General features: G+C 41.8%; 1 protein-coding gene across 16 annotated transcripts in view; it reads right to left on the bottom strand.

The window, feature by feature from the left end:
* Positions 1 to 5093: 5093 nt before the first annotated feature.
* The window catches only part of nfixb (nuclear factor I/Xb), a 146015-nt gene continuing 138745 nt past the window's right edge, over positions 5094 to 12363 (bottom strand). For all 16 annotated transcript variants that reach the window (XM_084927018.1, XM_084927016.1, XM_084927010.1 and 13 more), the window contains one exon: positions 5094 to 11925. In XM_084927018.1, the coding sequence (XP_084783144.1) occupies positions 11911 to 11925 (15 nt within the window). In that variant the 3' untranslated portion in view covers positions 5094 to 11910. The remainder of the gene's footprint in view (positions 11926 to 12363) is intronic.

Below are 12363 nucleotides of genomic sequence, written 5' to 3'. Positions count from 1 at the left end.
ACCCACTAAAGTTGAGTCAAACTCACTTGAGATGTTGGCCCTTGCACACCTGCCGCCGATCATAAGGCCGTGCTCTTACTTTGCAGTAGTGTTGATCAACACACAGAGGCGCGCACGGTTGGATTGAAGGCTACCAGTGCACACAAAGCAGCTAATGAGGAGTAATGTGAGGAACAGATCTGATCCATCGTCACCATCATACCCACCGTATGTGCACACGGGCTAATGACCCACTACAGATCACTGTTTTGAAGCTTTGCTGACCCGGGCCCTGTTCTTCACACGTGTGGGGTGACTAAAACCAGCTACATGCTGCTATCAGGCTAAAACGGAGCGATGATGAAGTTCTCAGTGCGTGGAGCTGGAGCCGGAACTCCAATCAGCACAGCAGCTTTAAAATAGTTCTGCAGGTTAATTTAGGATTTTTAGTGTTTAAAAAGATACATTGTCATTCTGATGTCTATCTTTTAATGGGTTGTGCGTTCTTTTTGGGGGTTTTTGTCATGCATAGATACAGTTAAGATTAAAGATGCAGTTATGGATTTTATTAAGACATTTGGATCAGAAAATTACTGCAAAAGTGGGATTCCACAACTCTGGCTTCAAAGAACCAAAACAGTCCAGGTCTCGTATCAAATTATCAGCAAACCTTGAACGACTTGAGGCGTCCACACGCGGAGAACGGGGCCCCGGTTTGTGGTGTGTGAGGTGGGGATGTGTGGCAACCTTGATGTGGGTCTGCAAGGAGACGGTAACTGTTAACTGCAGTCTCATCCTGTGTGTGCGTGAGGGCAGTTTATACTGACAGCTGTCCTACAGCATCAACATGATCTTAGACTATGCTGTGCTACATTAAATATCAGCAGTCTTTCAGGCCTCTGACTCTGTGTGTCATTTGCATCAGCATGGATCTCACTCGCTGTGCGCATCATACACTCACCTGGTCAGGAGGTGCCCTCTAGTGGTTAAATATGCTCCATACTACAGCCAATACTGAATTTATTGATAGTTTTCACATAAAACGTGTTGGATTGTGAGGGTGAACTGAAATGTTGTCGACAACCACAAGACCTGAGGAATGTCAGCGGGACAGGAAAAGAACAGTGGTAAAAAGGATGAACACTCATGTTTTCACACTTAATCATGTCATATATGTCATCTTAATCCACTAAATAGTCTTTTCTGCCTGTTAATCACAACACCCACTGAAATAGAAATGTTTAAGCTCATTCACCCTACTTTGTACAGTGCACTTGAAAAATGGCAAAAAATCATATTTTGCGTGGTTGGATCTTTACTAGGTTCCAATTCGAGCTTCAACACGCAACAAGAAGAAATGAGAGTGAGACAAAACATTTTTCTGAGTATCCAGTTTATTTAAAGCGATGCTTAAACTGAAACAGGCTGCTTTACAGCTGATCAAAAGTTAGTAAGTTGTAAGACCACACCTCAAAAAATGCTGTAAACACCCCAAATCAAAACTCAATGAACTCAGTAATGAGTAGCTGCATCGTTATTGTTGATCACTTCAAAATTTTGTTGCGGCAAGCTTGATGCAAGTGTTTCCATGAGGTGAGTGGGAACATTTCTCCAAGTGGTGAAGACGGCTGCACGAATGGCATCTGGAACTGTTTTCCATTTTTGTAAACTTCCGTTGCCATCCATCAGAGGTTCTCAATTGGATTTAGATCAGGGGAACACGCAGGATGGTCATTGTCGCGCTGACCTAGTAGGTGAGGCTGTTACTCTTCTTTTCCTCCTCTTGCCCACTACCTGCTCTGTGCTGCTGCTTGCGCGTGGCCTCTAATTAGACCTTGTGCAATCTACAACTAAGTGCGGCCTGGTGCGCGCCGCTCCGCCAGGTGAGCTGAATTAAAGCAATCAAGGGCTGGCATGCCTAGTAGACCTTATAATGCATGCAGCAGTCATTTGACCCGGGTGCGACATACTGAGAGGACGGCAAACAAAGCACAATCCACTTTCCACTGTGAGGAAGACTTTGAGCTAGACGGGCTATCGGTTTTTCACCTATCTACCTATCAGCTATCTAACTAGCTAACTACCTGATTGACTGAATGAACTTGAAACTGGTCAAAATAAATTGAGTTAAATTCAAAGTCTGGTCTTTTTCAAGTGTGGGCACCTCACAGACAGAGAACACTTGACAGTCATTAAAAAAATTCCAACTAACTGTCTTGGTGCGTCCCACCTTAGCAGTGATAGCCTGCTGCTTATGCAGTTCATGTTCAAAAGGAAAAGTTGCCTTTGCAATCAGAACGTCATGACACTGATACCTGACAGAAAATGACACTGAATCCACATTTTTGCACAGATTTGGTCCTTTAAAGGCGTGTAGTCCTAAACAAGATGAGTTGTAAGATGAGAAACTGCATCTCTCCACAGACGACAACAATTCACAAACATCTTGATAGTTAACGGCTCACTTATCACCACTTCTTTATCGCCTCTTGATGCAGGACTTGCCATAGTAGTGCATCGTTAGGTGGAAGTTTTTGTTCACCTGTAAAGTAATCTCAAATGTTTTGAGTCACTCGCATTTAACGTTGACCAAAACAGTAAATATTCATTTATTAATGAATACTCACATAAGTGCTGAAGCATCAGACCAAGTAGTATGATGGGTCGTCTTTATGTCCAGATTTCTTCAGTTCTATGTAATTTTACTGTGTTCCTCAAGTGTGGCATTATACTAAGTCAACTGCTCAGAAAATAAAGGCAACTCTCGGTCATCACAGTACAAAATACAGTCAGTTAAGTGTCAAGGACACCAATCTCCCCAGTTAGAAATCAGAAACCATTTCATTTCACCTCCTTTGGTGTAAATGAAAGTGACACCAGGTGCACACGCCCATGAAGGGAATGCTTTTGCTGGTTCTGAACACAAACCATTGGCTCTCTTTTGATCCCTCCTCACTGATTTTGCTCTAGTTTTGTTTGGTTTTTTGGCTAAACTTCTACAGTCCTGTGCTGAACGTTCAGCTCCTCCAAGGTAAGCCTATGGCAACCAGGTCTGCAGTTTCTCCAAGTTGTGAGAGTGTGGGGAGGATACCAGGAGACAGGGTGTTACTTAAGAAGAGCTGGACAGGGCCGGTATCTGCTCCTTTATGCGGGGAAGTACAGGAGTACTGCCAGAGCTCTACAGTATCACCTCCAACAGGATACTCGTGCATGTTAGATTAGATGGATTAGATAAAACGTGATTAATCCCTCGGGTGGGTTCCTCTGTAATGTAATGTTCTGTTATGTTTGTGGTCAGAGTGTCAGAAACAGACTGCCTGTGGGTGGCCCAAGGGCCCAACAGCCTTTACTGGGACCTGTGCTCATAGGTCACCAGACCTAAATCCAACTGAGAACCTCTGTGATGTAGTGTATCAATCTGATGGTGCCACAGACTGTGGCTATATACCTGTATTTAAAAGTAGTGGCAGTATCAAAGAATTAGGTGGTAGTAACTAGAGATGGACCGATCCGATATACAGTATCGGTATCCTGACCTAAATTACTGGATCTGATATCGGGGAGAAAAAAAGTAATCCGATCCATTAAATATCACAAAAGCACCTCACAAAATTTGGCGTAACCCAGGTAGTGACCTTAGCACGTCGGAGCAGTATGCGTCACGTGGTAGTTGTGTGCGAGACCTGTCGGCGGTCTGGAGTTCACACTGAAAGCATCTGAAGCCTCGCTATGTGCTGCCAAACCAGGTATTGTGCCAAGGTAGGTATCCCAGACAGAATCTGTTTCCCTGCGTCGGGAGCACACGCTGGGCTTTCCAAATCACAGACAGTCCCACATTCTTGATTTTTAGTTGACAAACACTTCTTATAACGACGAACTACTCCTGAAACTTTGGAGGTTTTAGCTCTTTATACAATAAAGTTACAGGAGGATAAAAATAATTATCAGGCAAAATGTCCTTCGTTTGGTAAAATAATCCTGTCTGATGCCGCGTGAGAACGATAAATATATCATTTTCTGTTGTAACCCTCAAGCTGAATGGTAATGTAGCAACACTCATTTTTCACTTCTTCACAAACAAAACAAACACTTTTTTCATACTTGTGTTAAGTTTGTATAGAAATTACACAAAATTCTGTCTCAGGTTAAATGTGATAGAAACAGCTTACACTGGCATTCATCTTGCTAAAAGATGAGTGTCGTGAGAAGCTGTGTTTGCATATATTTGCACTGCTTTCCACTCTGGATGTCTATTTATGTATAAAAGGGTCCATTCTACAACCTGCTTTTTTTCCAAATTGTCGAATATAAACATTATTTTGTGCTGATATTGCAACTTCTTTTTTTCAGAACCAAAGACTTTTTGAAACCTGTATAAAATTGCATTTTAAATTATTTTTTGAATATTACTTTAAACACTGAGATTTAAAGTTCTGCTAAGAGTTTAAATAACAAGATCAGTATTGCTGAACTGCGAAATATTTTGGGTGCAGTGTATAGAATAGAATACAAGTGTAATAGAATAGCTTTAGTGTTTTGTCTTTTAAAATTTTAGGATGAACTTAGATGAAATCCAGCAAGATACTAAACATCTTTTTATTGATTATAAACATAGACTATATCAGATTCATATCGGTATCGGCAGATATACAAATTTATGATATCGGTATTGGACGTTAACAAAGTGGTATCATGCCATCTCTAGTAGTAACACATCAATTAAATCAGTATTTTTATTTTAAACTGAAGCCCAGTTTGAGCTGGAACAACGTGTTAGTAAATCTGACCCCGACTCTTACAAAATGTTTGGAAAACGGCTCCGACCTCTGCAAACATCTTCCTGTTGAGTTTATGGGCTCAGTCCTAGAACAGCTCTGTGAATTTTGGTTGTTACCCAATTCATACTACAGTAGGAATTTGTTACCCAGCGTCACATCTGGTTTCCAAAAACCTGCCAGCCACCAGTGCTACCCCTCGGCCTCCTAGTAGATGCTTGTGTGGTTTCCCTCAGCTCATCAGTCCCAGCAGGCAGTTACAGCGTTTCTGTTCAGAGTGTTTCTCCTTTTGCAGCACTGACGAGGACACAGTAACAAAGACAGGCGACACAGGCAGGATACAGTCAAGAACATCCTTTTATTCAATCAAGTAAAGGTGTTGCTCTTTTCAAACTGTTTTTTTATTATTATTATGGAAAAGAAACTGTAATTAACACATGCATTTCACCATGGGCTCTGGGAGGTGTGTCTGAGGATGGGACGGCTCTGACAGAGGGGAAGGAGGGGGAGGGGCACTTGTGGTGGGCGGGGTTCAGGGTGTGGCGGGGTTAGTCTAGTTTGGGAGCTCAGTCACTATATCGCTAAACAGCATCCTTAAAACAGTGATAGAAACTGAGCGAGGAAAACTTAAAAGTGAAACATGCTGACGGTTGGGCCACAGGGTCCGACTGGGCTCTTGAACGGTGCAGGGGTCGGATACTGCAGACGCCCGCCTCTCGACTAAAGCGCACACACACACACACGCACACACGCACACACACACACACGCACTCGCTCTGCTGTGTGACCTGTTTGTCTCTGATATGGCTTCTCAGCTATGGCGCTTTCACTCATCAAGGCTTCGCTGATAATACTGCTGCTGGCTTCATTCGCTTAACGCAAAAAAAAAGACATTTAAACGTTGCATATACTTTTTTTTTTCTTCCTCGATTTTGCTGGTGGAACCTCACGGTGCTTACATCTAATGTTTACAGGATTTGGAACCACATGACTTTGGTGGATAGTGATGGATCGATAAGTCACATTTTGTAAGGATTGTGCTGAATCTCAGTCTCTGTGCTGTGGCACCGCTCTGTTTTTAAGGTGCTTTGAGTCATTTTTCATGTTTTTTTCTTCTCTTTACAAGAGCTATTCTCATTCACTCGTTCTCAAGATGCATAACCAGGTCACGATGCATCGTCCATCAAGACGAAATAATAAAAAAATTTCGAATTCAATTAAAAAACAGAAACAAGGAAACCTGCAAACGAACAAACCTGCCTACGCTAGCAGTCCTGCTGGTCACCACCCTCGCCTAAAGCCCAGTATCACATTCCTCGTGCTTTTATCCCTCCACCTTTCTTTCTTTTTTTAATCCTGTGCCCTTGTCCTCAGCACAGCCCAGAGCCCTGTGGTGTAACTTGTTCACTTACATTAGCTGTTTGAATGGAGAAGCTGAAGAAGATGGGTATGGTAATACAATGTGAAGCGTACAGACAAGAATAACATGTGAGCTAACTGCATTCTGCTCAGACAACAAAAGAAAAAAAAACCTTTGCGTATTCTTCTTCTTTTTTTTTAACCCCGCCGTTCAGAGAAAAGGGAGAAAAGGAAGGAGGGGGGAAGGAAGTGGGAGAAGGGTACGCGGCTACAGACTACTCCAGTGTCCAAGATAGACAGACGACAAGATACAGAGGAAGAGAAGCAAGACAGAAAATATTCTTTTTTTTTGTTTTTAGGTTTTGTCTTTTTTTTTTTACGTCTTTTCTTAATAATTCAACAATAAAAAGAGGAACTAAATCACACCAATTTCCTTTAGTACTATGTATACTGCTTGAAAAAGCTCTGAAGAATAGGAAGAGAAAGATACAGAAGAAGCATGAAGGAGGGGACTTTTTTTTGAGATGGGCACTCAGGATTACAAGATGGAATCTGTGAACAAAAGGCACTTTTTAGGGACAACCTTTAAAGATGCTCTGAGTCTATAACACTACATCACCAAACAAATATTTATAATCATTTACAGCGGGGAAGGGGATTGGGGGAGGATGGTGGTGTGTGTGTGTGTGTGTGCGCATGTGTGTGTGGAGGGTTGGGATAGGGGGGTAGGGTTCACATTGTTGGTAAACTGATGACAGCACCCCCCCCCTAGCCAGACAGAGGCCGCTAATTCCCTCTTTCTTTCTTTCTTGTTTAAACAAGTAGACATTTACATTAAAAAAACCAAAATAAAATAAACATTTTCTTTAATTTCTATGGACGTCATCATCGGTGGTTTAGACTGGGGAATCCGTACTTGTGCATCTCCCAAAAATGGGGAAGATCTTGTCTTTGTCCCACGCTAGATGTGTTGGACATAACATGATGGAGAAAAAAAGAAAGAAAAAAAAACACAAGATCTGACGTGATTTTCATTTTTTCCCTGTTTGTTTGTCCTGCAGTGGCGATAAAGTTCGGGGAGGAAAAATGCCTTTTGTCCCACAATGAACCTCTCACCCCCCCGCCCCCCTCCCTCGGTAAATACAAAAAGAGAAATAGAATAACGCACATTTTCCTAAAATTTGCTTTTTTATGATAACACTTAGTTCTTGTTTATTATTATTTATGTATAATAGAGACTGAATGTACTTTATTCTTTTACGAAAGCACCAGTTTTCATAGTGATATATATTTTACGAGTTGCAAAATTGTTCCTTCAGCCCTCCCATGGTTTTTGAAAATAAATGAATAGAAATGAAGTTTTTTGTTTTTAAAAATGAACAAAAAAAAATGTAAAATAATTTCCCCAAACTTACTTACAAAGACTGGGATTTTTTTTTCTCGCTGCTCTCATATTTAGAGTCCCGGAGCAGGTGGACTTTAAAACAAACAAAAGCCCCTCCCCCCCAAAAAAAAGATAAAACAAAGAAAAAAGAAGAGGGTTTCCCTCTTTTTGTGTGACACCCTCAAACAATCGCTAACAAACAAACACAATTCCTCTACCAAGGCATTGCACATGGCTCAATCAACATACATCATTTAGTTTCAAGAACAATACTTCCCATCAAGACACGAAAGAAAACAACAAAACCTAATCTGCTTTATCTTTTTTTTAACCTCAACTACGTCATCATCACTTGTTGTCTATGTATCTACTGTTGCGTTTGCCGTCCTTTAGCTTTATGTCCTGTAACGCGGGTGCGAGCGGGTTTACAAACTGGTACTTTAGCTCAAATCAGCTTTTTCTGTGTGTGTGGTTTTTTTCTGAGATGCATCCTATGACTGTGCGATGTACGCCATGCTTCAAAAAATAACTAGACTGCCACAGAGCTTATCTTGCAAATAAAAAAAGTATATATCTATAAATATATATGTGTATTATATATAAAGATGCTTGTGATTATCTAGTGAGCTGTCACCGTGTTTTTTTCTCCCCCTACTGACATAAATGTTTTTTTCCACCATTCACTATAGCTTATATGTGAGAAAAAGAACCTGAATTCATGTTTGACAAATTGCATAATGGGAATACAGAGGCACTTCCATAGATTAGAAAAGAAATCACCTTTAGCCGTCGTTAATGTCTTACTCAGCGGAGCTAGATCTCTCTACGAAGCTGATGAGATGATCGCCATCGATTGGCCAGCTATGTCGCGCTTTTCCCTGCAGTGAAGAACGTGGCCAGGCAGTCCAGTTATTTTGTGAGGTTGGATGGGTGATTAGCTTTTTAGTAGGGCTAAATTTGTGGGCTGATTCTTTATATAGTTCTAGATAATGATTGAAAGCATAAAGGCCTCCTCAGATTGTCTATCTTTAAGACTTCCCTTTGAATTCAGTCGGGCACGGGGGACGTGTTAGTAGTGAGTGGTCTTCGTAAGTCTGTGTGGAGTTTTTTTTTAAAGAAGTGGCGATCTGTGCTCTACAAGTGTGAGTCCATCCCAGTAATACATCCACTGATTTGCAATACTAAGTGGTGGTCGATCTATTGTAACCATTACAAAAAAAAGTCTGATAAGGTTGGCTGGCATGATTGTATTAGTGCAGTTTTTTTGATCTATGAGGGCTCTTCCATTCACCGTAGCTCAGTGGGAGTGCTGGTGCGTGTGTGTGCGTGTAAGTGTGTGTTGTGGGAATGCTATATCCAACACTACCAAGCAGCCTTTACCTGATCCTGTGCACCGGCGTTTAAACGGGCACACCCGTGATCCGTCCTACTGCTAAGCCTCGGCTCTCGTCCCCTCTCCAAAAACAGCCAGATATGTCACATATTCATTTTGCTCCGCAGTGTGGCCCCCTCTGCTCTTGGAGCAGCGGCTCGTCTGGGAGTGTAAACAACAGGGTAAACTTTAGGGAGACAGAAAGAAGAGCTACTCTCTCCTTAACTCTGGGTCCCATCTTCAGCAACCTTCCCTCCTCAGATCTGTTTTCTATCACTCGTACATCCCCACCAGCAGCCACTAGCTGTACCTGGATCCAAATAGTAGGCGCGACTATTTTGTCTTCTTCCCCTGACCGTTATGGCCGAGCAGGCGATCTCCCAGAAAAATAAGCTTCCTGTGATTGTCAAAACCCTGCATTGTGTTGTCCTACAGGAGACGTTCATCTGGCACTTGGAAAATATGCTTGTTCGATGGACGTTTGAGAAGATTCATGCCACTCGTGTTGATATGGCGCCGCAGCTAGCTACCAATTGGGTCACCTTCACATGAAGCAGCTAGCCTGGCTCTGTTCAAAGGTAACGAGGGTCCCCGCATTCGTGTGAATCTTACTCCCTTCACCCCAAACAGTCGCCAAGGTTTCCTGGTTCTGCTGGAGGTTTCTTCCTGTTAAAGGGGAGTTTTTCCTTGCCAATGTCACCAAGCACTTGCTCACAGGGGTCATGTGATTACTGGGGTTTTCTCTGTATTATTGCAGGGTCTTTACCTTAAAATATTCAGCACCTTGAGGCAATTGGCATTGCGATTTGGCGTTATATAAATAAAATTAAATAAAATTGGAACTACCCTGACTAATTCAATGTACTAGAATCAGGATAAAAGCAAAGTGAAGTGTCAACTAAGGAAATATATGCTCCACCTCTGGTGGAAAGTGAGGGTAGAGCGGAAGTGCTGAAAACCTGGGCTTTTTCTAACGGCCAGCAGGGGGCGACTCCTGTTTGCAAAATCTGATTGTATCCAAGTCTATGAGGAAACGATCCTCCGTATCACTTCATTTCTGACCTCAAGAAGTACTTTTGTAATGAATTCATGGTCTCAATCGCTAAACTGAAGTCTTCATTGATATAAACTCTGTCTGAATTTCTAGTGAAGCAGTCATGCTTTTGCATGTGGCTAACCTGTGTTCCTGGGTTTTAAGTGAAAGCCACAGTTAGCTTATGATGTCTAACTGCCAAAAAGCTCGACTTAACATACACAATCAACACTAGTTACCCAGTGGATTACTTTCAAATGCTTTGTTCTTTCTAGGTTTCTCACAGTAACGGTGTTTTCACATGACACTGGATTCCAAAGCTACAAAACACCTGAGCTGCCGTCTAAACTGTCGCAGAGTTGATTTGAACATTCCTAAAAAAATGACCAAACGGGTTTCGGGTCTAAACCCTCTTAAAACTGCTCATATTCTGCATGGATACGTCGATATAAAATCATCATATAATCAAAACGGTCACTGGGGGTGCAGGTTTGGTGGTTTTATTAACTTTGGACAGAACCAAGCCAGCTAACCTCAGCTAAGCCAACCAGCTGTAGTGGTATCAATCCCCTCATCTCAACTCCCTGGAAAAAGAAGCAAATAAGCATATTTCCCAAATGTTTTTGCAAGCGCTACTTGATCTGGGTAAGCTAACCACCCTGTCTCCACTGCTTCAACATACCGCTTCTGACTGTGTTTCTCTTTAAGGTGCTGTCATTCAAATACAAAACAATTATAAAATAGTACAAATCCAAAAGAGGAATAAATTCAAATAAGAGAACACACGAGAGATAATAAAATCATTCAACTACATTACATAAGGGCAAATTGGGAACCAATAGCTGCTGCCTGTAGCTGTGAAGCTGTCAGTAATTATATAGTCACACTGCGATTTTCAGTGTGTGTGTGTGTGTGTGTGTGTGTGCACAATGTTTGGATATCTAATTAAGGTAGAAAGACTTCACTGGGCTTAAAAAAATAAGAATGAAATAACACAACACCACCACCTATAAATACTACAACCTAAATGTGAGACTGGGCACGTGTGTGTGTGTGTGTGTGTGTGTGTGTGTGTGTTTTCATACATGCTGTGGTCATGGCACAGACTGAGTGATTGTTCTGAATGTGGGGAGACATGAGAGTGAGTGGAGGCCGATGATCTGTCGAACTGAAAGATGGGGGTTGAGGACTTGTGAAGGCTTCTTGTACCTCAGGTTTGTTTCCTCTTTAAAACTTTTAAAATAGGCAAGTCTGGTTTACCTCCCATGCCTTGTAGGTAAATAGTGCACATCTTTAAGATTAGTGTTAATTGATTCAGCTTGTAGTGCAACCCTTAATCAAGTTTTGGCATGGTCACTAGTTAGTAGTAGGGTGAAAGGGGCTATTTTAGGTCATTCAGAAGGATAGAAACATTGGTCATTTGGATTTTGTTTTGAGTGATGACAGACATCACAGGAGCGTGGACTGCAGCTTTCCCTGGAAACCGAATTGCTTTGATTAGACTGTGACTTGAATTTGTATTTGCTAGACAACTGATTTTTCTAAGCCATTTGTTACACAATGCGTCTTTATAAAGTAGGAGAAGCCGACGGCTTTTCATCCTCAGGTTCCTCCTGCGCTGCTGTGCTGGTTCGGTGGTTTGAGGAGAGATGCCTCCTTGCTGCTGCTGTCCCCTTACCCCCCCTTCTCCCTGTCATCCCGGCATCCTCTTGTCCATCTATTCGTCTTTCAACGTATCCATCTTTGCTTGAAACGGGTCCTGCCTCTGACTGTGTGTAAATAAGTCCAGAGTTCCACTAAAAGCGTCATGCTGCTGTAATTTCCTGCGTTGCCTGGTTACATTTTGTATCAGGTGAGACATACTGTCAGGGCCAGTCGGTGGGTGGGTTGGAGGACAATTATTATCCTGCGGGTTGTTTCTCTGGTTCTTTTTGTGTTTTTTGTTGTTGTTTTTCTATTTCTGATTGCAAAGAAAGAATTCTAGTTGCTGGTTTGCACACAGATCTTGTCAGAGGAACCAAGACTGAAAAAGAAAAGAGAGGGAAAGACGGGATGAGATTATGTTAGTGACAAAAATAGTAAACAGCTTAAATAAACTTTATGTGCACAAAATGTGACCCACTGTGTTTGTTCAAAATAAACTGGGATTACCACTTTGCAGCTGCATGCTTCCACCAGCCAGTGAAGCTGCAGTTTACCTGCGTGTCTGACTCTTTACTGTTGGCCACCAAAGGTTAGTGCAGTCATTTCAGCCTCCTACCAAATGTTAAACATCACCACAATCTTCTCTCTGTTTCTACGTTATGGCATCAATAATGCCCATAAATGTGTTTGAAGAAAAATATGATGATATCCTTTAACCTGTTTGTTATGAAATGCTATCATCTTTTATTCTAACACACTGGTGTGAAAGTTTGTCATAATTTGAGTAAATACACAAGAATTTGCACCAAATCCAAAT

This window comes from Perissodus microlepis, chromosome 4 (assembly GCF_051167445.1).
Source record: "Perissodus microlepis isolate ML-2025 ecotype Zambia chromosome 4, ASM5116744v1, whole genome shotgun sequence".
Classification (NCBI taxonomy): Eukaryota; Metazoa; Chordata; class Actinopteri; order Cichliformes; family Cichlidae; genus Perissodus; species Perissodus microlepis.
This window is presented reverse-complemented; position numbering and strand designations above follow the sequence as displayed.